The sequence below is a fragment of the Cinclus cinclus genome, chromosome 2, assembly GCF_963662255.1.
Source record: "Cinclus cinclus chromosome 2, bCinCin1.1, whole genome shotgun sequence".
Lineage (NCBI taxonomy): Eukaryota > Metazoa > Chordata > Aves > Passeriformes > Cinclidae > Cinclus > Cinclus cinclus.
Window position 1 is genome coordinate 101,962,055 of NC_085047.1, and position 26,804 is coordinate 101,988,858.

Sequence of the window (26,804 nt, forward strand, 5' to 3'; positions counted from 1 at the left end):
GCTTTTCAGGGATGTGTGGGAGCACAGTGGGAGCAGCCTGGGAAAGGCTGTCCTTCCCTGCTCCTTCTTGGCCACAGCCCTTTGGACTGTGCCTGCCGTGGGGACTGCAGGATCCTCCCAACCCTGCTGAGGGGCAGTGGTGGGTGGGCTGGGGCTGGTGATGTTTCCCTGGTGCCACACTGCTTCCCTGATCTGCTGTCACTGCCTGCATAGGCTGGTCCTGGAGCATCCTCACACCCATTCTGGTATTTCTTAAGTTTTTAGCCAAGGTCTTTTTACTTACCTCTTCCTTTGTATTTCAGCCAGGTCCCTATTAAAGCAGACGGTGAGGAAGTCTGCATTGAAATGCTTCCTTCCATCAGTCTGTCCTCCCCTCCTCCCAGCCCCATCCTCCTTGTCCCTGGAGGAAACACTCATCTCTGCCAAGATCCTGCCTCGCAAAAGTAAACAATATGAAATTACAATAAAATGTTTTGATTTGCTGGGCCTGACATTCAGAAGCTGCGCAACAGAGACTTACAGAAAAGGATTTTCTATAGATAGCCAGTGTGAGAAAAAAATAAATCTCTCATATTGCGCGTTATTTAGATCTAAGCATCAGGGCAGTGTGAATGAGGAGCAGAGGATTTTGTTGCCAAACCTGAAGGTTCTTAGGAGGTTTATGCTGCAACATCTGTCAGCAGCTTTCTGCCTGGCATCTGTGGGTGACTGGCCTATTGCACAGTAATGTCAATATTTGGGACTCTTGTTTCTCTGTGTGTATGTGTACTGTTGTTGCTTGATGCTTTAGGACTGGGTAGTGTACTGAAAGCCCTCAGAAGGAAATAGATGAGCTGAAACTTGTTTTCTCCAGGGGTGTTCCACATAACTCAGAAGAAGGCAAACAGAAATGGAGGTGTAATCCCTGGGAGATGAGCTTCCTTGGGCACTTGTCAGTGTAGTAGGCTGGGTAATCTGTGCTGTCATCAAGATTTGCGGATTAGCTGATGTGAAGCTAGTTGGCTTTGACATTTCATTAGGGAAGTTTTCCACAGTTTTTCATCCTCAGTCTTGGGGCTCTAAATTATGGCTGATGTAGCTTTGTTATGCTTACACCTTTTAACATTTATGCAAGTTGATGCTGGGGCTGCAAACATCTTATCTGCTGAGGATTTTTTAAATCATTGCTTGTTTATGAAAGACTAACTGGGTCAAAGGCTAATTTTGGGAAGGATCCGCTTTCCCCTGTGCTAACCAATAAATTTTCATCTGGATATCATAAGTTACCCAGCCGTTATCTCCTGAAATGGGGATAAAAGCAAACACCATTTATCCTGTAATCTGCAAATATTTTGAAAAGTGAAATGGAATATCAATAAAAGGGCTTATCATCAAGGTCTTATGAGAACCCTTAAGGATTTTTGTTTAGAAAGCAAAATGTTAAATTTATAGACAAGAACTGTGCAGATGAAGTGGGAATATGTACGAGTGACAGCACTGTAAATTGTCTCAAGGGTTCAAGGGACCGGGGAAGGACACTGTGTCCTGAAGTCACTCCTCAGAGATGTCTCTGCTGATAAGTGCCAGTTGTTGTTCCTTGTGACAGTGATCGAGGGGAGCAAGGCAAAGGATCACCCTGTGGGCTCAATGCAGTGGTGGGCAGAAATGGGGATGTGGCCAGCTTTATTTATGAGGGCTGGATGTGCCCTTACTCTTCCAGTTGCTGCAGAGGACATGTCCTTGGAGCTGAAGTTCCTGTCTCTGTTACCCTCTCCCTCTGAAGTGGCTTCTCAGATGATCCCTCTGGAGGATTGCTGCATGAAGGCTGGGGAAGTGGGCTGTGAGCCATGGGCAATGTGAACCATGGGCGCTGTGAGCCACGGGCAATGTGAGCCATGGGCACTGTGAGCCATGGGCACTGTGAGCCATGGGCTGTGTGATCCATGGGCACTGTGAGCCATGGGCTGTGTGATCCATGGGCTGTGTGAGCCATGGGCACTGTGAGCCATGGGCACTGTGTGATCCATGGGCACTGTGTGATCCATGGGCTGTGTGAGCCATGGGCAGTGTGAGCCATGGGCACTGTGAGCCATGGGCACTGTGATCCATGGGCTGTGTGATCCATGGGCTGTGTGAGCCATGGGCTGTGTGATCCATGGGCTGTGTGATCCATGGGCACTGTGTGATCCATGGGCACTGTGTGATCCATGGGCTGTGTGAGCCATGGGCACTGTGAGCCATGGGCACTGTGATCCATGGGCTGTGTGATCCATGGGCTGTGTGAGCCATGGGCTGTGTGAGCCATGGGCACTGTGTTAGCCATGGGCTGTGTGATCCATGGGCTGTGTGAGCCATGGGCTGTGTGATCCATGGGCACTGTGAGCCATGGGCTGTGTGATCCATGGGCTGTGTGAGCCATGGGCTGTGTGATCCATGGGCTGTGTGATCCATGGGCACTGTGTGAGCCATGGGCACTGTGTGAGCCATGGGCTGTGTGATCCATGGGCTGTGTGAGCCATGGGCTGTGTGATCCATGGGCACTGTGTGAGCCATGGGCACTGTGTTAGCCATGGGCTGTGTGATCCATGGGCTGTGTGATCCATGGGCACTGTGTGAGCCATGGGCGCTGTGATCCATGGGTGCTGTGAGCCATGGGCACTGTGTGAGCCATGGGCGCTGTGATCCATGGGTGCTGTGAGCCATGGGCACTGTGAGCTTTGGCTGTGGAGACTGTGCTGCAGAGGCACCCCCTGGGGACAGGCAGGAGGGATGTCTGGGGCAGACTTTCAAGACAGGGATCAGCCGGGACACCAGGCTGTCCTTTGTAGAGGGAAATCCTTGTCCCTCTCTGGCCATGTTGCTTCCTCACTTCTGCTTCTCTCTCCTTCACTGGTGCTTTCTCACATCCTTTGCTTTCCTGTCAGCCTCCTGTCCCACAGATGCTGTCGATTATGGCACCTGGGCTCTGGCACGTAAACTCCTCCTTTCACACTGCTTTGTACTTCTGTTGCAAAACCATGAGTGATAGGCAAAATTTAGTTTGAAAGTATTTACCATGCTCTACTCCTGCTGAAAAATATAAATAGAGATAACATTAGCATTGGACTGTGTATCTTAGGGCTTCAGTGATTTATCCATCAATTATGTCATTGTAAAGTGAAAGTGAAGTTACACCTTCCTGAGTCTGGGATAACAAATGATTCAAGAGAACTTCTGCTGGGTTCTTCTGTTTGAATTCCTTTCTGTGGGAAAAAAAGTGCACAACCAGTAAAAACATCCTGGACTGGGCACCTTGCAACTGCGTAAGTTGGTTTGGGATAAATTAGCAGTTCCTATAGCATGTATTCCTTTGATTCAAAAAATGGAGAAGTGTTAAAAATATAAGTTTTGCATATGTGCCTATGTGGACATACAGACAGATGTTGTTCCTGTCAAAGGTAAATATCAATTATGATTATCTTAATATTGATGTAGCAATTTAGAAATTGCTTTCCAAGAGAAGGTGTCTGCAGTGTTACATTTACCAACATAATGAAATCAGACAAGTTTTCAGTCCATAAATCACAGTACAGTATTTGCCATTACAATTTCTATGCTTGTACTGAGCAAGCAACACTCTCTAAAGAATTTTATTAAATCAAAATAATGAAATTGAAAATCTGTATTGACTCTTCTTTGGGTCTTTCATGTTTTTTTGTGCTTTGACTTGGGGATAGATTTTGCTTGATTTTCAGACTCTATTTCCATAGTTACTTTGTTTCTCGGGTTGAAGGCTGTCTGTCAAATCTTGCAACCTTGTGTTGTAAATCTCAGGATGTTCTTTGTGGTGTTTACTGGCTGCAGCATAACACATTTTCTAATAATCTTCATTACTGTGCTTATTTGAGAATTTGAGGCACAAAGTGTATCCAAGCAGACTACAGGAATCTGTGGCTTCAAGGCAATGATAAGAAATTTCTTAATGGCTTAGTAAGAGACAACATACATTTCAAGTTGATTTTTGGTCACCACAAGAAATGCTATTGCTTAGGAATGGCTTCAGTGTAATATTCTTTCCTTCTAGAAAGCAAACCGCAGGGGGGTTTGTGTATGAGATTGACTGCAGGCAGAAAATATAATTTTTTTTCAAGAGCCTTAAACATTGTTCTCAATATATTTTAATTCCACACAAATGCAGCTTCTGCAATTTTAGCTGAGAACAGTTTTGCAGCTCACACTGTGGAGATGCGCTGGGACTCCACTGCTTGCCAGTCACTTTGTTTGAGCATTCAATCCAAATCAGACCTTCACAGCTGGATTGTGGAGAGCCCATGGAGGCCTGTAAAAGAGCCTGGTCTGCCCAAGTGCACCTGTTAACATGATCTGCCTTTCTGTGGTATGATCAAGACAAACCTATTGTTCTCCAGCTTTCAGAATTATGAAAATAGACAATTTCCTCCACTGTGGTCAGAAGAATTTTACATCCATCTTTGTCAAATGTTTTAGAAAGACAGTAAACATCCCTCAAGGAGTCTAATTTCTGCAAGACAAGGTCACTGCACAGCAGCTCTTTATTTGTCCCTGCTTTCTTTATCTTCCCTAACAAATTCAGTTTTCCACCACCTCTACTTCTAGTGTTCTCTTGCAGCTTCATTCATCTTTTCCCTTAGGTCAGCAGCTCTAGGTTTTCTTCTTCCATTCACTTCTTCATCTTCCCTACATATTTTTGTTTTGGGCGGGGGAGGAGGGGGGTTGTTCATTTGGGTCTTCTGTTTGGTTGGTTTTTTAATGCCCAGAATTCTTGTACTCTGCACCATCTCCACTTTTCATAGCAGTACCATATGCATCCCCAGAATTGCATTCCCCAAACTCTCTGCTGATGCCACGTTTCCATGTGCTACCACTTCCTCCCACTGCAGCTAGTCCTAAGAATAAATCATGAAGCATGTCAGCATAGTGGCCTTTCCTGGGAGGGTGAGTGAAGTTTGAGATGAGTGGTGGTGTTCTGCTAGAAGGCGTTTGGTGACTGCTATCAAGTGGTCCTTTGATCTGGAGACAACTCAGAAGTCCCCACAGTTCTGTGATACAGATGTCAGAACTCTTGCATCCTTTCATCACTTTTTGTTCCTTGCTTCAGGTTTTTGGGACATGCTCTGCTTCTGCAGGTGTCTGACCTGCTTTCAAAGGTATCTGCATCTCTGGGGTTGATCCGATACAGCTCTCTGAAGCTGTTGCACCAAAATCCCACCAAGCTGAATGTAGGGCTTCACAACCTGTGGGACCTGATGTTAGGGCCAAATGAGTTGTTCCATAAGGACCAGCAGCTGACTTCCAAGGCTCTTGTGGAGAAAGCGGTTATGCCTACTTGCATAAACCCAAAAACACCATTTAGTTACTTCTTATAACCCTATTTTTAAGGAAAAGGGTTCCAGTGATCTGAGATCATCTGAAGAATGGTATGGCAACCTGATCTGGTAAATAGGCTGAAAACACGTTCAGATGCTAGTACTTGTCAGCACAATGATTGGCTCTGGGTTAATAATAGCTCCCTTTTTTCTTCATTTATCCCCCAAATTTAGTCTCTAATGGAAATCATGTCTGTCACATGTTTAAAACAGATTTTCTTCACTGGGCGTATGGAGGAAGGTAAAGGAAGTGATAAATCTCTAAAAAAACAATATGATAAAATAAATCCTCTCTACTAGGGGGCTAGATATTGAGCTTTTTACTCCTTTGGAATCTTGATCTGTAGCTAGCCCTGCTGACTGTGAGATGACTTCTGCTAGCAGGACTTGAAATGGCAGAAACTGCCCTCTTTGCAGTCACATGGGAACCCCAAAAACTGAAGCTGTAGGTCACCATGTGCAGTGAAGAACTGGTGTGTTGTCTATCAACAAGGAATAGATTGAAGGAACTGAAAAAAAATCCCAAACAAAAAGCAACCCCCAAAACCCTGGTAAAAATTGGCCTTGTCTGAAACAAACTAATTAAAAACTTTGAGGTTTTGAGAATTTATGTCTTTCCTTTTCTTGTCTTCAATAATCTGAAGAAAATTCACCACAATAATCTGAAGAGAATTCATCACCCTTCCTACCTGCTTCTGACACAAGAAACATTTTGTACTTAGTTATTTTCCTCTGTTAGCATCTGATAGATAAGAGGATCAAACCGCTGAATACATGCTTGTTCCTTTCCTCCCCGTGTTGCTGCTGTTTGGATATGGGGAATAATTAAGTGAGGATCAGAGTGATGCAGCTGCTGTAACCTGATGTTTCTGTCACACCAGTACTCTACTGATGGATGGGCAGTTGTTCAGCTTTCCGTCCTGGAGACCATGGGGCAGGTTAGGGCGGGTGCTGACCTTCTCATCCCACTCCAGTGCAGTGTCAGGCATCCTCTGGCTGTGATTCAGCAGCAGCAGTGATGGTTATCTCCCAGCCTGCCCTCCTGCCTTGACCAGAAGAAAGCAAAAAGAGGAGGAAGGCTTTTGTTCCTGTGGGATGAACCACTTCAGCAGCAGCCACAGGATGCAGAGCGGATGCTTTCTGCTTGCAGTCCTCCCTGTTCCGTGGCAGACAGGCTTCAGCTAAAATAAGCCAGTATTCCATGAACCATTGAAGTGCTCTTGTCTTCTGAGTCACTTCCCTGTCACTGATGGGCAGTGTGATGCTGAAGGATGTTGCCTCGCATCACACACATGTGCTCAGCCATTCAGGCCATTCAGCCTCCCACTTCATTTCCCACCTGAGTGGCAGCTTTTTCTTTCCTGACCAACATCTTCCTTAGGGTATTTTCCAAGACAGTGGAAAGCTAGGACCATTGGAAATGCACAAAGCCTGGCACCACTTCTGGTCTCTGAACATCCCTCCCTGCTTTCTCTCTTTGCAGATTATTTGTCTTAGTGGAAGGATCTGGAAGCAATGCCATCAAAGCAGGTTGTCTTCTCTGCCATCTCTGTGACAGCCAGTGTGCAGATAGAAGTGTGGCCTCTCTGGGCGAGCTGGCACACACACCAGCAGTGCTCCAAGTGAGACAGATGGACTGCCACAGTTAGGGATCACATTCTTATTCTTGATTTCACATCATACAATTAAAGAAAATCCTAATGTTGTTGTGCTCTGGATTCTGTTTTCTCTACCTGAAGTTGCCAGTTGCATGAAATAATTTGTGGTGAGTCCAGAAACCCCCAAAAGTCTAAGTGCCTTTTGAATTAAATTGCCCATAGGTCTATTTTCTTCTTGAATCAGTCCAAAGACTTTAATTTGATAATGCTGAGATCTTTACCCTCCAAATAATATAATTCTTTTAGTTTTAATTAAAGAATTTTTTTCCTTTGCACTAGACTGATTCTTAACTGGGTTCACTAAATCTTCTTATGCTGTAAGTAGCAGTGACCCAGATAAACACATTTAAAAATGCAGCTACTGAAACTACAGTATGTTGCCATTGTAAGACTCAACAAGAGAACGATTAAAATAGTTCTCTACATTTACAAGGGTAACAAGTAGCATTATATCTTTAAAAGCAGATTCATAGACCAACTTAAATTTTTCATATTACATGTACAAATCTGTGTAAAATAAGCGTTGCTTAGTTTGGAGTCAGAAACATAAAAGTCACAAAGAGGCCTATGAAAAAAAATTGCTCTTTCCTTTTGTGGATGACCTTTTGCATCATGACAAGGCCTTTTGAAAAAAGAGGCGATAACTGTGTTTAGGAATGTATCATAATGCAGCCACACTGTCAGGACCATATAGGCAGCTAGGGTAAGGTTGCATTTCTGTTTTCCTCAGTTCCTGAGTCTGTAGCTTCAATGGCTTTTTTGGTGTAAAGTCTGAGCTCTAGTTCCAGCTAAACCCAACCTGATGCCCACCAGCCATGTAAAGCCAAGGTCTGGAGAAGACAGCTGTTCTTCACTGGCTGTATCAAGGATGTTGCCAAAGGGCTTTGTTGCATATTATATGGGTAAGCCCTTTCTAGGGTCCTAAAACTTGGTTGACGAAATAAGGGGATACTACCCCTTGTTCCAGATGCACATTTTGTGTGTCAGTGTGTGACAAATGCTGTCCAGGATGCTCTGGTACCAACTTCACACTGCTGTTGGGGTGTGTTCCAGCTACCTTATTCAGATCTGATTGCATGTAAACACTGCTGCTCCAGGAGCAAATGTACCCAGAACTTCTCCTGGTGACTACTGCCCAGGTCATGAACAGCATGGAAGGAGTTTGTGGAACTCAGGAATGTTCAGACTCAGCTCTGTGTGGTGGCAAGCACCCGTGCCTGCTGGACAGGGAGAGCTGGGCACCAGCGGGGCAGCCTCTGCGGTGTCCCTTGCACCCTATAACTTGGTGAAATGCAGACCTTTCCACCACTTTTGGTTTTTTGGGTTTTTTTAGACGTCGATGTTGGCTGTGTTTACACAAAGAAGAAATATACGCTATCAGGAACAATTGGATAATAAGCAATCTTTAATTAGCATTGAAGATGCACAGAGACCTAATTCCTCAGTGCCTGTTTAGACAGCTAAACCCAAACATGTGCTGGTGGCTGGGTCCAGGAGAAACCTTCACCCAGGGCAGAGGCTAAATTGTCCTTAATCACTGTAAGGACTGGGCAGGATTTACTGAGTGTTAATTGTACTGGGTGTTTTGGGATCTTCAAAGACCCACAACCCCCCCTTCAATTTATTTTTGGTAGCAGTATTCTCTCCTGCTTACTCTGGTTAGCACTGGGCTGTAAAATTGTTATTGTCAGACAAAAAGTCAATGGATTTTATTGATTCTCCATGCTTTTGCAGCATTCTGGGGGAGCCTTTCCACTGGACATGGAGGAAGCCTGGGGGTGGCAAGATAGGTGTGAACTGGAATGCATTTACCATGGCTGCATTCCATGTGAAGCTGTGGGTGCTGGCACTGACCTCACCAGTGAGGTCCATCCAAGGGCTGCCATCCCCCAAGATTACTGGAGTTAACCTGCACAAAATGTTTTCTGAGAAAGATAGCCCTTTCAGTTGCATCAGCCAGCCATGGAAATGCAAGTTGTGTGTTGCAGCCTGACCTGTCCTCCCCATGGGGAAAACTGTGGATGCTGAGGCAGCTCTGGCACCTTCTTGTTGTGGAGCACATATTGAGAGAATTTATGGTCACTATACCTGCCGTGGTGGCCACCCTCCCCAGTGCAGCCATGGCCAGCAACTGTCTGCTTGGTTTTTGAACTGTGGACCATGACACCTTTTCAGGGAGGATTCAGTTGAGGTCATAAAGGGTTTGTGCTTGCCAGGGGAGAGCTGTCTCCTCTGGTTTGGTCTGTGCTGCCCAGATGTTCACCCTGCTCAACCAACAGTTTGGCACATGAGCATGTCTACTGACAGGCAGTAAAATCAATGTTTTTTCTTGGTTGCTGCCTTGTCTCTCAGGGCTTCTTTTACAACCCCTGTAGTGGTGTGGCTTGTTCCTGCTGTGCATCTCATATTGCAGATGCCTCTAGTTTCCCTCAGCCACCATCCTGGGCAAAGACAGGCCAGCAGCAGCCCCTGGGAGCCCAGTGTCCTGGCACATACTGCCTTGGTACCTCACAGACCACCCATTCCTGCATGTGGGGTGCCTAGACAGGACAGCCCAGCTGGAGCCATGGAGTTTCTTGGGGTAGTGTGAGACAGAACCACATTTTCCATGCAGAGGACCTGAAAGGTGCAGCAGTCCTTCTGGTCAGCATCTTCACCCCTTGAGCATGGGCAAGTGCAGAGACCAGATGCTGACTGTCCCACTGGAAGAGATGAGGGAGAGCTTTTGCAGATGGCATTTGCCCACCCCCTTTGCCAAAAGTAGGCTTTTCAAAGAACACAGTTGTTTTCTTTAACATCCCACCAAGAAAATACAGAATATTTTTATGTCTTGGGTGCTCTTGCTGTTTCTATCTGCAAGAGTGTCATTGTCATAGCCAAACTTGCTACCAACATACGCATTTGCCTGAGGCAAGAGAAGCATGTGCCATTTCTCACAATTTAGGCTGTAGGTAGTTTTTATTCCCTAAAGTTTCTGTAGAATTAAAACTACTTCCTCCTTGTTTGCTAATCTCCCAGGCTCTGTTGTGTGTCAGGTCCTTGGAGCTGCAGGAGCTGCAGTAGTTCCAGCCCTCAGTGTCCATCCTCGTTCCCCTGGCCATACCCAGTGCACCCACACTGAGACGGAGGGAAGGCATCACTCACCCTGGGGGACAAGTTGCTTAAGAGCTGGCAGATGGGTATAGGGAGGCTTGGACAGGCACGGGTGGCACTCCAAGGCTGTCCCCATTTCCAAGGGTAGGTGTGGTGGTGACCCTGTCCTAGTTGGAATAGTCATTGGTGTTGGTGCCACCTCATTGTATACCCAGGCTGGGGGAGAAAGGACTATGCATATCACCTGTGACATTGGTTCAGGGTGGGGTGGAATCAGTGGGAAAAGCTGGTCCCTTGGGGAAGAGAGGACTCAAAATGGTCAAGCCATTGAGAATATTAGTTCTGTGGCATTCCCCACTCCATACAATACAAGAAAACTCTTAGCTCTAGCTACATGAAAAACTTATATGGAAAATATATCACTGCCTGAAACAGAATATACACAAAACAGAAAAGTGCCCTCAGATCCCCTTGCTCAGAGCTGCTTCTCAAAAGGGCTTCTATGGGGCTGACCTTCCCCCCAGCCTGCTCTTACACTGTGGCTGCATTTGCATTAGTGCAGGAGACAAGGGCAAACAGCCTCAGGCCCTGTCCTCCTGTTATTACAGGGATAAGCTGGGACATGGTACAGCCATGGAGGCTTTTATTTGTGTGTTATTTGTTTGACTTTCCTAAAGGGAGAGCCTGTAAGAAGTATGTTCTTCCCTAATAGAGCATCACTTTACACTTTCATGGCAGACAGTCTGCTCTGTATGCTGAGGTGGCCTGAAGAATCAAGAAGATTGACAGCAAAAAAAAAATTACTTCAGAATTGCACCAGTCTGCTGGCAGGTTTTTTGTTGTTTGTTTTTTTTTTTTTGGCTGTTAGTTTTATTCTTCTTTATTTTTTATTTCCTTTTCTTTGTTGTTGGTAGTAAGTGAATGAAGCTACACAGTCAACTTTCTTCCTCCACTGTCTACAATCCATGTACCAAAATTGAGTTCTTTGAAGAAGAATGTGTGAGGAATTAATGCCAAGCTGCAGCCCTGTGTTCCCTTACATGCTGGAGTGCAGGACCCCTTACACCCAGAGCTGAATTCATTGCCATAGAACAACATCACCTCACCAGGAGAGCTGAGAGCTGAGCATGAGTTTATGGTGTGAACTGCATTGCTAGACTGCTTCCTGAGGCTGAGCTGAACAGCCAAATATGAAATCTCCCAGTCAGATTTATTGGAGTGAGCTGGTGACGTTCCCAGAGGACTTACAATCTATGGTGATGGATGACGCAGATCCATTAACGTACTAGTCTCATCTGGGAAAGATGTAATTGTTGTTCTGTATCCTGCAGTTTCCCTGAGTTTTTCTGAACATGTAATAGGACACATTGCAGCCGAAATTACTGGTGAAAAGTGCTGCAGTAAATGTCAGGGGCTCTATATCCTATGGCAGTGTGCTTCTCTTCTGGAACCATGCAGCCATCATTAAGATAGGGGAGGTGATAATAACAAAATCTGGTATAGCGCACTCATCATGATGTATGTTCTTTCAAAAGGTTTGATGGAAAAGTATGGGCAGAACTGACCTTGTTTCCTCTTACAATAAGCATCTGCAAAATATGTTCATATTGACTTGTTCATGGAATCAGGAAAATGCTATTGACTTTTACCTGCATTAGCAGTGCAGTTTTTGCGGCACTGGTTGCCCTGCCTGCATTTCCTGAAATACAGCCCTTTTCCTCTGAGTAGTCTGAGTCTGGACCCCTGATGACAAAAGAGTATTATTATTTTTTTGTGTAGTCTTGGCATAGTTTGGAATAGTCTCACCTCCATGCACTGGGAGCAGTGTGTTGGTCAGAGCTCGGATACCAAAGGAGCTGGAGAAGACTATGTTGAACTGGCTAGAAGATCTTTGTTCATAGAGGATCAAATTAGTGAAATTCAGACAACATTCACAGTTAGGCTGACTAGAAGTGCTCTAACAGCAGAGAAACATGATGAAGAGAGAGGAGAAGGCACACTGGAGGAATGCACCCACAAGGAGTGGCCAGCAGCTATTCTGAAAGGGAAGGCAGCCCTGTGCCACCTCAGTGAGGGTTTGTGTGTGGATGTGTGCCCACTCATCCTCATCAGTGACTGCAGTGGTAACTGGAATCCAAGCCAAGGTCTGTGCTTTGTGCTAATCATCTACCAAAATGACTGCTTCCCATGAGACCTCACAGTCAAGTGGATGAGGCAAAAGGCACAACAGAAGTGCTTGCTTGTATGCATGAGCATGTGCATTTGTAGGCACTACAGGTAATGCAATTTATTGCAATCTGTAATTGCAGAGAGACCTCAACAAATTAGAGAGATGGGTAATCACCATATGAAGTTTAACAAGGGCAAGTTCCAGATTCTGCACCTGGAACAGGGCAGCCCTGGCTCTGTACATAGACTGGGGAGCAAGAGGCTGGAGAGCAGTGTCACAGAAGGGGCCCTGGGGGTCCTGGTCAGTACCAGGCTGAACATGAGCCAGCAGTGCCCTGGCAAGAAGGAGGGTCAGCTCTGTCTTGGATGACATCAGGTACAGCAGCACCAGCCAGGCAAGGGAGGGAATTGTCCCACTGTGCTCTGCACTGTGGCAGGCCCACCTTGAGTGCTGGGGGCAGTTTTGGGCACCACAATACAAAAAATACATTAAACTGTTAAGAGACTATCCAAAGGAGGGCAACAAAAATGATGAAGGGTCTGGAGGGGAAGCCATATGAGGAGCAGCTGGGGTCACTTGGTGTGTTCAGCCTGGAGGAGACTAAGGAGAGACCTCATTGTGGTCTTCAACATCCTCATGAGGGGAAGAGGAAGGGCAGGTACCAACCCTTTCCCTTTGTGACCAGTGACAGGAGCCGGGGGAACAGCGTGAAGCTGAGTCAAGGGGAGTTAGGCTGGATATCAGGAAAAGGTTCTTCACCCAGAGGGTGGGTGGAACAGGCTCTCCAGGGAAGTGGTCACAGCACCAAGCCTGACAGAGGTCAAGAAGCATGTAGACAATGCTCTCAGGCATATGGTGTGGCTCTTAGGGTGTTCTGTGCAGGGCCAGGAGCTGGACTCAGTGATCCTAATGGGTCCTCTTGAGCTCAGTGTATTTCATGATTCTGTGATAACCTGGACTGGTTGACTGAACAGTGATAACCTCAGTGGCACTGAGATGCAACATCACATATTTTCAGTATTTTATGTTATTTGCACACTACTTATGGTCAGATCCATCTGTCAGAGGCATATTTCCCAGTTCAGTCTAGAGGCTTCTAGGAGAGCAAAATTGGGCATTGTTGAGAAGTTTTGAGGTTTTCTTGTTAAATCCATCACCACCATCATGCTGCATCTCATGCTGGTGTTATTTTGAATTCAGTCAGAATTCATCTGACATCTCATACATCATGGTATGGTGGACAGAAGAGGTCAGTTCTCTTCCCCTCAAAGTCAAACCAGGAAACACTTGCTACAAATGAGAAAACCACGTGTAAAATTATGTGAGATTCAAAGAAAAAATGCTGGATTTTTTTATCATATCACAGGAGCCCTACTTTTTTTTTTCTCTCATAAACAAAATTCTTACAGTGGTTAAAAATTTTGCAAGGATGGAAATAAAGGGCATTTTTTTCTTGAAAGTTTTTTTCCATATATACATTATGAGATAGGGTGGTGCATGAGTGCTTGAAATCTGCTGTGTGCATACTTTCTGCTGAGGATTAGTGCCATTGTGTAGCTGATGAAATGTTGGGCTTGGCTTATAAAAGTGATGGGGAGGGAGAGAAGGAGAATCAGTCTAATAAATCTGAAACTATAAGCATAAACTTGATTTTGGCAAGCTGATGGAGCATTTGGTTACTCATGCTAGTGGGTAAGACAGAGCATTAAATAACCATAATTTGCACAGAGAGAGGGAAGATTCCTCTATCCTTTGGCTCCCCAGGCAGCACTCCAGTACTCCTGCACCTTTGTATCTGCCTGTGCTCCCAAGTGAGACCCTGTCCCACAAGAGAAGATAAGCTGATGAGTCTGGTATTTATTGCCAGCTCTTCATCCCTAGATCTTCTCATTTGTGACTATATCTGTGTCATAAGAGCCACCAGAGCTATGGGCAGCAGAAAGGGTTTATCCCTTTCAGGCCATGGTGGCAAGCTGGGTGGCACATGTGTGTGTGGGTAATCACCTGCACATCCTTACCTGTGTTCTTAGGCAAGAGTGTTTGTACCACACCAGAAAGGATCTGTGAGCTGGAACATTAAATTTTTCACTTGGTTTTGCTTTTCTTCTCATTATTTATTTATTTAAGCCGGGCTGCATAAGGACAATGAGAGGCTATGTGAAAATGTGGCTTTCAGTTGATTTAAGATGAGTAACAAAAGTGTTGGAATTTGCCATTCTAACCCCATGGCTTTATAATAAAGCTGAGGTTACCCCTATTCCGGCCCTGTCTGCACCAAGAAAAAGTGGTTTTTAACTGGAGCTGGTGTGCTGTAAGGAGTGGATGGGAAAGGGTTTGCAGTGAGGGCTGGGTGTCTCAGGGTGGGTGTGGTACTAATGGCACCTGTGTCATTTACTGGATTTGAGCTGGTGAAGCTGGTTTACTCCTTGAGGGAGTAGTCTGGTGTGTTTCGCTTTGTGGCTATTTGGGAGACAGACAAAGGGGTCAAAACCCTGTTTGTACAACAAGTAACAGTCAGATGTCCTGCCTGCAAAAGTGGCATAACAATTTAAGAACCAATTTTCAACTTTACCTCACTAACCTGTTGGCTGAGACCTGTTAACACATCCATGGTGAGATCCCTGTCCCTCTTACCAGGAGCAAGACAGTTACATCAGCAAGAAGAGATGGGCTGTGGACGGCAGCCTTTGCCACACTGATGCTCATCTGATGCTGGAGAAGATCAAGTGAATGTGGTAAAAATATCTGTGCTTAGAGTCAGGACAAAATAGAGAGCTGAGTGTGTCAGAGCAGTGAACAAGCCACTGGGGAACTAAGAGACTTTGAAGTCATTTCACTGATATCAAACTTGGAAATCCTTTGTAAGAACTGAGATGCTTTATGGGCTGTTTAATAAAGCACTTGACTGGGATAGGAACAAATATTTTATTAAGCTGACACTGAGTGCTTTTTGTTTCAGGTTTTGGGGGAAGCAGGGCTGGCAATTATGTTTAATTGGTATCCTTTTCCTCTTGTTATCATTGGTGTATTGATTGCTGGGAAAACAAAATACGTGGGTTTCAAAATTTACTGTAAAGCAAAGGCTCTCTTGTTTGTTTTGTTTAGCTCTGTGTACTCAAGCCAGCTCATTTTTCTTTGCTTTGCTGGTGAATATAATGTTTTGATTGAAAAAGATACTAAATAATCAGTTAAATGGGATATTTAATGACAAGGAAAATTTTTAAAAGTATTTTTCCCATAGGAAAATCATGCACTTCACTTTTTGAGCTAGCATGAATCTGCATTCTTTCTATGCTACTACAAAAGTAAATACATGGGTGCACAGCATGCATGAAAGCTGTAGAGGTTAAGGTATAGTAAATCTCAGGAGCTCTGATGCAAGACAGATCCCTAGAGTAAGTTCCGTTTTTCCCTCATATAGTTTTAATTTAAATAGTCTTAGACTAGCAGTCCACTGTCAGTTTTCCTTCCCTGTGGGAAGCTGACCTACTGTAAGAGAAGAAGGCCTGGTAGATGAGAGTAGAGCAGTTGATACTGAGGACGGCTGTTGTCACTGTGTCCCATAAGATCCTCCCAGACTCACAGATGAGGCGGGGGCTGGATGAGCAGACAGTGGATTGGAAACTAGCGGAACCGGCACTGGCCCAGCAGCACAGAGTCCAGTTGGGTTGGGTGACTAGGGGAGTACTCCAGAGGTCAGTGCTGGGTCCCATCCTGCTCAGCCTCTTCATTAATGATCTGGCATTAATGATCTGGATGATAGCACAGTGTACCTGCAGAAGTTTGCAGATTACACAAAACTGGCAGGAGTGGCTGATACATCAGAGGGTCCTGCTGCCATCCAGAGGGACATCAACAGACGGGAGAATTGGGCTCACAGGAGCCTTGCGAAGTTTGCCAAAGAGAAGTGCAAAGCCCTGCACCAGGGGAAAATGCCAGGGGCCACCCACCTGGAAAGCAGCTCAGCAAGAAAGGACCTGGGCATCCTTGTGGATACCAAGTTGACCACAAGCCACAAAGATAGGCTAGAGCATCTCTGCTGGAGGAAGTTTGGTTTTTGGGAGAGTGCTGGTGAGAAGATAGTCCCCCAGGGCTATCCTGGCAGCACCTTCCCATGGTAGTCATTCAGGGCTGGCCACTGACACAGCTGTCCCAACAAAGTGCTGCAGCTGCTGGCATCCCCACCCCAAGAGACTGCCTCATGCTTTGAAAGAGACATCTGCACACAGCCAGCTGTATATGGGGAATGCTGATTTAAACAGGTACTTCTGCAGTCACAAAAACAGTAACTTGTCTTCCGAGTTTTAACAGAAATTGGGAGCACAAAAGCTGCACTGAGTCAGAAGCCCCAGCTGGGTGGAAGAGACATCACTTAACACGTGAATCAGCAGTAATTATGGCTGGCAAATTTATATTTGTCTTCCACATGTCAGGTTTAATACATCAGATTTCTGTACACTGTCTCCACCTCAGAGTATGTGTTCAGCTCACTGGAAGCTAAGCAAGTTGATGCTGTTCAGGCATTTGTGTACAATACCAAGCATAAAAAGTAAACTGCGACTGTAAAGGTTTTATTTTCAGAAAATTGGTGAAGGTCCTCCAAGCATGATGGTTCAGAGACCCCAGGAACAGGCCTATGCTGCAGATATGAGAAATATTGAAGATTTGGGAATAGCAAGATCAATCTGAAATAATTTCAAGGTAGCCTTGTTTTTTATAGTGCTGTCTTATATGTAATAGTATATATGGTGTAAGCAGTGGTCCTTTTGTAAGCAGAGCACATCAGTTAAGTGTTACAACCAATTAGTGAAATAGTTTGTGAATAGAGTAAAAGAAAAGGGAAGAGGCACCCAGGAGTACAGAAGCAAGTGCCATCTCCCTTAGGCTTAGAGTATGTCACAGTTTCCCCTGCAGATGTAGGGGGGTTTGTGAGGCTTTCAATTTGGGTATAAAAATTTACTACAGGTTGAAATTTGTCAGGAAAATGTTCTATTCCTTCCACAGCATTTATTGTCTGTCTTGTATATATTGCCCTTGGGAGTGAAGGGACTGGTTTCAGGCCCGTGACAGGATTTTTTTTTTCAATTGTGCTGATTTGTTTTTAAATGAGAAAAAAGTGAGTTCTCTTCTCCCCAGAATGGATTGCTAACTACAAATTGTTGACAACAGCAATATAACTAGCAAATATATGACTCTAACGTGCTCTTTGCAGGCGATTAGCCTGTGCAATAGGCAGAGGCCGTGGTATTTATTCAACTGTACTATTTAAAAGACTGAAGTACCATCACTTAAGCTGCTGCATTTGAGAACGATCATGCTGTGTGCTGAAGCAGGGTATACATATTGTCCATGTCCCATCTATAAGCTGTTGTTCTGCACTGCTGTAATGATTTCCTTTCTCTCTTGTTTCCCCAGGGCTTAACAGCTTGGATGGGAGCCTTGACACAAATAGCTTTGCTTCTTGAAAGGATCCACAAATGCAGCAGTGGAAAATAAACCTGTTGCATGATTTGCATTGGAGCTTTATTTGTCTAGCATCTTTGGAAGTTATCTGATGAGGTGCTCATTTTAACTGCTCCTTGGCACATGCAGCTCATTTTCCACAATGTAGCTTCCATAGAGTAAGAAGTATACCATGAGGCAGTGCATATGTCCATGGTGAACAGGAGATGTGCGGAGGGATGGGCAGCAAAGGCCATGGGGGTAACTTCCATACTGGCAGTGACACCCTGGTGTAGTTCCCCTTTCTCTCTCTGGCTGGTGCCAGAGTGTGAATCCTGCCCATCTTTTCAATGCCTTTCTCTCATTGCCCTCAATTGATTTTGAATGGTACCTCCTAAATCTTATTGCCCTCAATTGATTTTGAATGGTACCTCCTAAATCTTAACACGAGTTAGTTGTTAGATGTTTGAGTCAAGGGACTGAGGCAGAAGAGGGCAGAGCTGAACTGGGAGTTTCCCTGGTGCCCCTTAAAGGAGACAGAGAAGCGCATGCCCAGTGATTCCCTTTTTGTGATGACCAAGCAGTGGTCATTGAGCCCCTTTTTCAGAGGCAGTGGGACTATTTGAGGTCCAGCTGTGAGCTGGCAAGAGGGCGAAAGCCAGCTCACCTTAGGAAATATCTTCCTCTGCTCTGCCTACCGCATACCTTGGAGGTGTTCACCATCAGCCCGTCTGCAAACAGAAGGGGGACAGTCCCCACTGGCCTTCATGGTGCCTTGGCACTCAACTGATGTGTGTGGTGTATCAAAAATAGCACCACAAATGGCGCAACACTGGGGAAAGCCAAGCTCACCACCACTGTGAGTTGATTACTCCTTTGCCCTTTGGTGCTTGAAGATCCTGGGGCAGCCAGTATTCTCAGTCCCAGGTGCCTGAATGAAAAGGTGAATCAGTGGGAAATGTGAGAGGCAAATGCTGCTGAAATCACTTGTGGGTTGCACATGTGGGAAAGCCCACCTGTGTGTTGTGTAGTAATAGTTCTGTGTATTTGGTATACAAAAGCTCACTTTATTCAAATACATTTTTTTCTATTTTAGCAACAAAACACAAATAATAATAATATGCTAAAGCCTTTTTGTATGGCTGAAACTATAGAGACCAAAATTTGTAGCATGGAAGATGATTTGTAGTTGGTTGGATCAGTGACATCAAGCAGCGAGTTTTGGGAAAACACTGAAGTCCATATCCAACCGTATCTTTGTCCCCAAGCACCTCCATTAAGTCAAGATTGTTAATTTTCTGTTTGTTATCGTGTTTATCCTCAAGGGAAGGTCTATTTTTCCAGGAGATACTGAGCCAGGCATCCCACAAAGGGAGCATCTAATCCTTTCCCATAGTGTGCACAGTATAATTTGAGTTCTGTGTAGACATGAGGTACAAGCCATGGTACACACGAGCAGGCAGAGCACAGGGAGAGCTGTGCTGCAGCCCCACAGGAAGGCACACAGCAGCACTGACAGAAGTCTGTTGCACAGCCATCAGCAGGAGATAAAAGAAATAAGCTGGAGTTACCACTACCCTTTCAAAGCATTTGTGTATAGCTAAGATACCATTTCCTGTACAGTCACACACATCATTGCATAGTGCCATGAACTTTGCTCTTATCAGCACCCTGATGGGAAAGCTCGGGTTATTTACAGTAGGGCTTGTTTCAGTGTTTCAAGCTTCTTTTCAGTTAAAACAAACAGCAAATTAAGTATAAAACAGATAAGTACAGAAAGTGAAATTGATTGTCCAGGACTGAGGTATGACAGGCAGAGGAAACTTAAGGCACTTCCTCGAGACTACATTACCTTCTTTTATATATATTACATACATGAAACTTATTTTAAAAGCTGGGCAACTGAATATTTTATGTGTAATGAAGCAGCACTTTTAAAAGACCCCCAAAAGAACCCCAAACCCCAGTACATGCTTCAGGCTGATTTTCTATTACAGAAGTATAATATAACAATCACTATTAATTGGTATGCATATGAATAAATATTGAAACTTACTGAAAACTTATTTTTGTTTCAGTCACTTCCATGAGGATTAAGGGTTTTGTACTTTATGCTATGTAGTATATAAAAAAGGAGTGCAGGAACTACAAAACACTTTTGGACAACTTCAGTCTTTCTCTTGATCTCAGACCTTCAAAGTTTCTTCATGTGAGGCTTGGGGACTTGGATCCTTTTCTCTCCGCCTACTTACTGACCTTGATAAAAGATTTTTAGTCTAACACGTGTTTAGCAGCCCTGGGATTCCCTCCCAAATGAAACTAAAAATAGCTTTACAGGGAGCAGGATCAAGTTGTGCTGGACTCCACTGTACCTGGCAGCCAGCTACTGCCAAACTGCAGGCTGTAGGCAGGATCAGGAAATAATTTTAAGTACGTATATACATATATATTTTTATATATGTTAATTTTTTTTTCTGTAGTGATGACATGTTCAAGAAGCAGGTGTACTGAAAGTACAGAAAGATACACTTCTACACAGGAAAGGTGAGGGGGGAAAAACCCACCCCAAACCCATAAACCTGGGTTCAAGGACTGCACCTCACCTTTCTTGTCTCCTTCCCCTGACACAGTGGGACCTTCCCAGAGGCAGTGACCTGGTTCCCAACAATGTATATTTACAGATCCCAGGCACATATAGGATTCAGTGTGGAAAACAGTATTTGACTGTGCTTTGAAAAAACAGCCAAACTTACAGGCTTTTCTCCATGGTTTCTGAGGGTGATAGATGAGCTCTTCTTCCCCTCATCTCGGTATTTCCTCTTCCTCCAGCCCTGCTGCCTTTTACAGCAGCAATGGGGGAATTTTATTATGTTTTATACTTTCATCTTCAGCGGTGATCTGTCTCTTTCTCCATGGATTCCTACAGCATGCTAATCCCTCAAGTCTCTTACACAGCATAATTTTCATCTTAATTCTTCTGTTTCTCAGTGTTTAATGGGTTTGCCAGAGGAACAGGGGGTTATTTCCAGTCCCCACCAGATCATTAATTCTCTATGAAAACACCACAATCTCACACTTCTCAAGCAAACAGAAACCTTGGGGAGAGGCAGTGTCATGTGCAAAACCCTCAGCTGTGCTGCAGCAGCTGGAGGAGCAAAGATACTGGTGTGCACTGCAGACACCAAAATGGTCATTTGAAAAACAGGGAGGGAGAGATTATGCAAGAGCAGTAGAAAGTGGCTTTTTAATTCCTTAACAGAAATGACAATGTCTATTTTTTTTCAATTTAATCTGCTGAACTGTCTCCTCATAGTCTTTATTTTTATAAACAATTACTCTTTTTTTTTTAAACACTGGCCCAGTGGTTTTCTTACTGACTTTGTCACTTTCTAAATAAAGAATTTGATTTTTGCTCCTGTTTTCAGCACTTGGGCATCTCTGACTTCCTGTAATCTGTCTCAGCCAAAGCTGGAAAAAAGGAAACCAATGGGAAAAAAAAAACAAAACAACAAACCAACCCCCCCCCCCCAAAAAAAAATCCCCCACAACCCTGTATTTGTGAATCTTTTCTGCAGAACATTTCATGGGATGAGAAAAATCCAGAATTGTTCTCCTTAAGCCAGCAGCAGCAGGGGAAAATAAATGACTTGTGTTTACTTTCAAAAACAATTTTTAGAACTCAAATGTGCCTGATAAATTATTAGCATTTCACCCAACCAGCCTCTTTATCAACTCCTGGAATTTCTGTAGGTATTCCTGTGCTCACCAGAGTATCTCACTGCCAAATCCAAGGATTTACAGGTCTCAAGAGAGATTTAGTAGATTTCCCACTTCCTTGCCTTGGACAATTTTTAGCCTGTGTTTGTGGGCTTTTGGTTTTTTTCCCATTTTTCTTGACCTCTTTGCAGGTTTGTTGATCTTATAAACATCTGGGCCAGCAAATAATTTCTGCAAGCACCAGAGCCAAGGATTTCTTTACATGCTCATAGACTCAGGCATATCCCCAAGCTGGGACCCTTCACCCAGACAATTTCAGTTTCAGAGTGGTGCTGCCCTCCCTGTAATATCCTGTCATCCCAGTACCAGTGTGCCTGCCAGACATGGGGAAGTGCCTTGCTCCCATGGGCCTGGGTAGCCAGGCAGTGGTGATGGCACATCATTTGCTCACAGAGTGAGCAGGATTAAGCTGTGTGCTGGTGAAAAATCTCCATTTGGGGTGTGCTGGTGCTTTCCCATGGTAACACAGTTGAAACTGGACAAGTTTCCATGGTGATTATTACTACAGCAGGATTCTCTTCACACTTCAGGAACAGTATGGGCAGCACCAGGCAGGTATCAGCAGAAGTCTGCTGGCAGCAGCTCACAGGGCAGAAATTATTTATCCTTCTAAATAAATGGATGAATAGTGCCATTAATTTGCTGATTTTTTGGGATTTTTTCCCCCAGGGGAAGGAAGTGTTGATCTTTAGATCATGAACAAAAACCATCCCTGCCCATTTTTAATTGCCATTTGCTTGGTTGATATAAAGAGCTGGGCTGTCAAAATGGATTTTAAGTTGTTTTGATTTTTTTTCCCCAAGTCTTTAATGAATCAAGTGCCTGGTTCACATTACTGTCTCTGGCTAGCTCTGTGGCAGGGTGAACACTGGGGTTTAGATTGGTTTTGCTTTACCATGCTTCTTTCTGATCCTGCACACAGCCCTTTTTGGGATGAAAAATGGACAAGTATTGAAGGGGAATGAAGCACCCTTCAACAGTGGCTGCAATATTTTTAGGATTGTTTTGTTTTGGGCCTTCTGTTGAGTGAAAACAACATGCTGTCACACAGCTCTGATGTGCATTGTCATGATGTGAAGCTTTAACACTGTGGAATGGGCATCCTGAGTCCTTGTTTCAGGCAGTGTACTGAGAGGGCTTTTTGGCTGCAGGCAGTCCTTTAAGGCCGTATTTACAGCTAAATGTATGTTCCTCAAAATGTTTTGCACAGCACTCATGGCTGTATGTATATCCAGCATCTCTGTATATATAGTACACTGTATTATGGAGCCGTTAGCTTGAAGTGTGGAAACGTTTAATGGCTTTTCTTTGGTGACAGGGTCTTTAAAGGCAATTTCAAATATTATTTTAGGGAAGAGATTTATGTGGTGCCTAAAATATGTTTCTGGCTTGCAGGCCAAATTATGTCGGTGCTCATGCTCCTGGCAGCGTGGAGCCGCCGCGGGTCCCGCTGACAGCGATGTAGAGGTGGTGCTGGCAGAGCCCAAGAAGCCCTGCGACATGGAGGAGCTGTACAAAGATGCCCCAAACCTGCCTATGGATGTCACCAACTCACCCTCGGCGATGGCCAACAACAAGCTGGAAAATGGGGTGGCCCAGCTGATCACAGCAGAGGCGTGGAACATCAACTCGGCCGACCTGATGAAGAAAGCCCTTTCCCCGCTGGTGACAGTCCCTGCGCCCTCCATCCTGACGCCACCGGCCGAGTCGCAGAGCGGGGTGGCCCTGAAGGTGGCTGCCACCGTGCTGCAGCCCATCTGCCTGGGGGACAGCCCCGTGGTCCTGCCCATCCACCTGCAGGTCGCCGGCAGCGCAGCCCCGCAGATGCCGGCCACCAATGCTGCCACCCCCTACGTGATGACCACCCAAGGGCCCGTCCCGCTGCCCGTCCTCCTGGAGCAGCACGTCTTCCAGCACCTGAACTCGCCCCTGGTGCTGCCCCCGGGGGCTGCCTGCCCCGCCAGCCCCCTGCACGCCGGCCTCTTCCCCGGCACCGCCACCCCCGTTGGGCAGCCCCAGCTCCTGGACCCCAAGCCCTCCGGCCAAGCGCAGGAGCCCGTCCTGCCGCCGGTCTTTCAGACGCCGGGATTCGCCGCCGTCCTTCAGGACCTGTTTCCCTCACAGGGCGCCCTGGGCTCAGCCCCCTGTCAGCCGACCCCCGACTACGCCACCCTCCCACCCCAGGCCTTCAGCTCGCCCCTGTCCCCGCTGGTGCCGCCTGCTACGCTGCTGGTGCCCTACCCCGTCATCGTGCCCCTGCCCGTCCCCATTCCCATCCCCATCCCTGTCCCCATCCCTGTGCCCCACGGCGCCGAGGCCAAGGCGGCCCCTGACCCACCCAAGCCGCCACTCTTCACCCCCCACTCCTGCAAGGGCACCCAGACACCCCTGGAGAAGGAGGAGACGAAGCCCTTCGAACTCCTCCACCCACGGGAGTTTCCCCAGCTGAGCCGTCACACTGTCATCAAGATGGGCGGCGAGAACGAGGCGCTGGACCTCTCCATGAAAGGGCCGCCCGCGCTTCGGGCCAGCGAGGCCGCGCCGGCGCCGCCGCCGCCGCCTCCCGAGGACGGAGCGCTGGACCTGTCCCTCGCCTCCTGCCGCAAGCCGGGGGCGCCGCACGGGGAGGCGGCCGGGCCCGGCCCCGCCGCCCCCGCCGAGGTCGGTGCCCACCCCGCGCCGGACAAGCTCCCGGGGCCAGCCGCCCCCTTCGCCCCCTGCAAGCCCCCGGAGGCGGCGGGCAAGGCGGAGGGCAGGGCCGCGGGCGGCGCGGCCGAGCTGCTGCGGCAGCCGCAGAAGTGGCTGGTGGAACAGGCGGGCAGGGCGGGCTGCGAGCCCAAGGCCGGCAACAACATCGAGATCGTCAGCACCTCGCAGACGGCCAAAGTCATCGTCTCCGTCAAGGATGCCGTGCCCACCATCTTCTGCGGCAAGATCAAGGGCCTGTCGGGGGTCTCCACCAAAAACTTTTCCTTCAAAAGGGACCTGCCCCAGGACTCGGTGCTGCAGTGCTACGATGTGAAGAGCCCGCCCGAGCCCCGGGACAGCGCCGAGGCCCTCAGGAAACCCGTCAAAAACAGGAGCGTAAAGCTAAAGAAAATGAACTCGCCGGAGATACATATTCTTCCAATCAAGAAGCAACGGCTGGCTGCCTTTTTTCCAAGAAAGTAAATTATGGGTTTTTAGAATTTTAAGATTATTATGAGAAGAAGAAAAAAAAATAATAAAAAAGATGCACTCGGTTTTAAACTCATTTAAAACTTTAAACTATCTTTGTAAGTTATTTTTGGGGGAAGAGGGAGAGGATTGGATGTACAGTCCCTATAAGCTGGGTTGGTTTGGTTTGGGGTATTTTTTGGTTTTTTTTTTTTTTGGTTTGTTTGTTTGTTTTGAGGGTTTTTTTGGTTACCAAATTTTGACTTTTCACGGGAAACTGAATAAAAAGCAACCTATTTTTCAAGCAGATTGCACATTTTGCAGCTTTAATGGAGTAATGGATGAGTCAGAGGGGTAAGAGCTATTTTCACTGCCATAAAGTGCTTTGATGATGTAACTCTTCATAACAGTCGGAATGGAAATTTCAAAATAAATGTTTGTACGTGCTAATTGGTTGCGGCATTCTTTTCTCATTTCTGAATCACTCTCAGTCTACACAGAAGGTCGTGCAAAAAAGTCTGTTAAGCTGTAAAGCGCCACAACTGACTTGTGATGAGCGTAAAATGTTAAAAAAAAAGCAGTCTAAGAAAAATTATCTCGTCCCACAGCAGTGTCAAAGAGCATTTCACAACAGCTGCTAACAATGCACCCAAATGAGCTACCAGAGAAGTGAGAGTGAGTGCTACAGCCTTGTGCACACCTTAGACAGGTTCACTGTGAGAGACCCATTGCAAACCATCTTAAGTAATGTTACCAGTCATTTAAAATAGAAAAGCCTAAAAGTCAGGGGAATTCAATTGCCCAGGGGTAGGAGGGGAAAAAAGGATCACATATTTTTTTCCCAGCCTGACTACAGCTATACGGAGAACTTGTTTGTTGTTAGTTTTCTACGTTTGATGGCTGAAATCAATGCACGTAAAAGAGCAGAGCTGTGTCATTTTATCACTCAGCGTGTACAAAGCCACTGATGTCAATGGAGAAATGTGAATGTACAATTAAAATAAAAGTTGTGCTAGGTTACAGTTTTGCACTTGTCTGTGGAAACGAGCTGGAGGTGAATTACTGTCTGTCAGCTTTGAAGTTCACACAGCTCACTGGTAAAAACAGATCCTGATGGACGGACAAAATGTGAGACCAGGAGGACACTTTTTGGTGGGCACTGCCTTTTTGTGACTATAGAAAACTTTTGTTAAAATTTCAAATTACACATTCCTGGCAGTGCACCAGGGCTGCCTAAGGAAAAAAAGCCATTGTAAAGCCATCAGCTAGATGCCATCACATGGTAGCTGTGCCTGCCTTTGCCCAGCTGTAGCCAATCTACTTCTAAGACTTTTCCTGGACAGCTTTGGGAAGGTTTTTAAACTTGTTCCTACAATGAGAAGTTGCTCAAAGGAGCAGCTTCAGTGTCTCAAGTCTACTCACACCCATAGGCACCAGTGTCATGCCAAAATCTGCTGCAAGTTTTGATAGCAGCAGACACCAGTATCTGGAAAATGAATCTGCACTGTGAGGCTAGGAAGGGCATGATGTTTCTCTTCTTGCTTAATACAAAAATGGAAAATTTTCTCATAGGCATAGCATCAGTTCTGTCAAATTCTTGCTTTTTAAGTATTTTAAAGCCTTTTATTTTTCCCTGAGGTGGCAGAACTGACAACGTTTGGGAAAGCATAAAGTGTTGATGGATTCATTAATGTTTAGTCATCTGACTGTATTTTTTTAAGTATCTTTTTTTCTTAATTGAATATACTCAGCTACTTTGTTTTTCTTCCAAGAAACTGCTAATGAAATATGTCATCTCTTTATTGCAGTGCAGAGACTGAGGATTTCAGTGTCCCTTGGGATGACCATCCCAGTTGTCACTGTCCCTTTCTATTTCAGCCTGCTCATTCTAGAGTGTTGAAAAACCTTCTGAAAATGTGAATTTTTCCCCCGGGCTATACCAGAGTAAAATAAGGCAGGCACCAAATTGTCTGCTGTCATTTTTATTCTTTAGTTGACAGAAGCGAGTTCAAAAGTGGTTGTTGTTTTGTTTTTTTTTTTTTCCTTAAGAAGTGTTTCACACTGGTGGTGGCATCTGCTGCACCAACTGCCCCAATCCTTGCCATCCTTGTGTGAGTCATTCCCCACAGCATCCTGAGCAGGCAG

The 26,804-nt window shown here is 45.7% G+C and overlaps 1 protein-coding gene across 2 annotated transcripts in view; it reads left to right on the forward strand.

Annotated features, from left to right (window-relative positions):
* The window catches only part of RAI2 (retinoic acid induced 2), a 45,103-nt gene extending 19,562 nt beyond the window's left edge, over nucleotides 1-25,541 (forward strand). Inside the window, exons 1-2 of one of the 2 annotated variants that reach the window (XM_062515137.1) lie at nucleotides 22,651-23,168; nucleotides 23,304-25,541. In XM_062515137.1, the coding sequence (XP_062371121.1) occupies nucleotides 22,866-23,168; nucleotides 23,304-24,674 (1,674 nt within the window). In that variant the 5' untranslated portion in view covers nucleotides 22,651-22,865 and the 3' untranslated portion in view covers nucleotides 24,675-25,541. Of the gene's footprint in view, nucleotides 1-22,650 lie in introns of those variants that run through there. The other variant, XM_062515136.1, reaches the window with a different exon arrangement.
* Nucleotides 25,542-26,804: the final 1,263 nt, after the last annotated feature.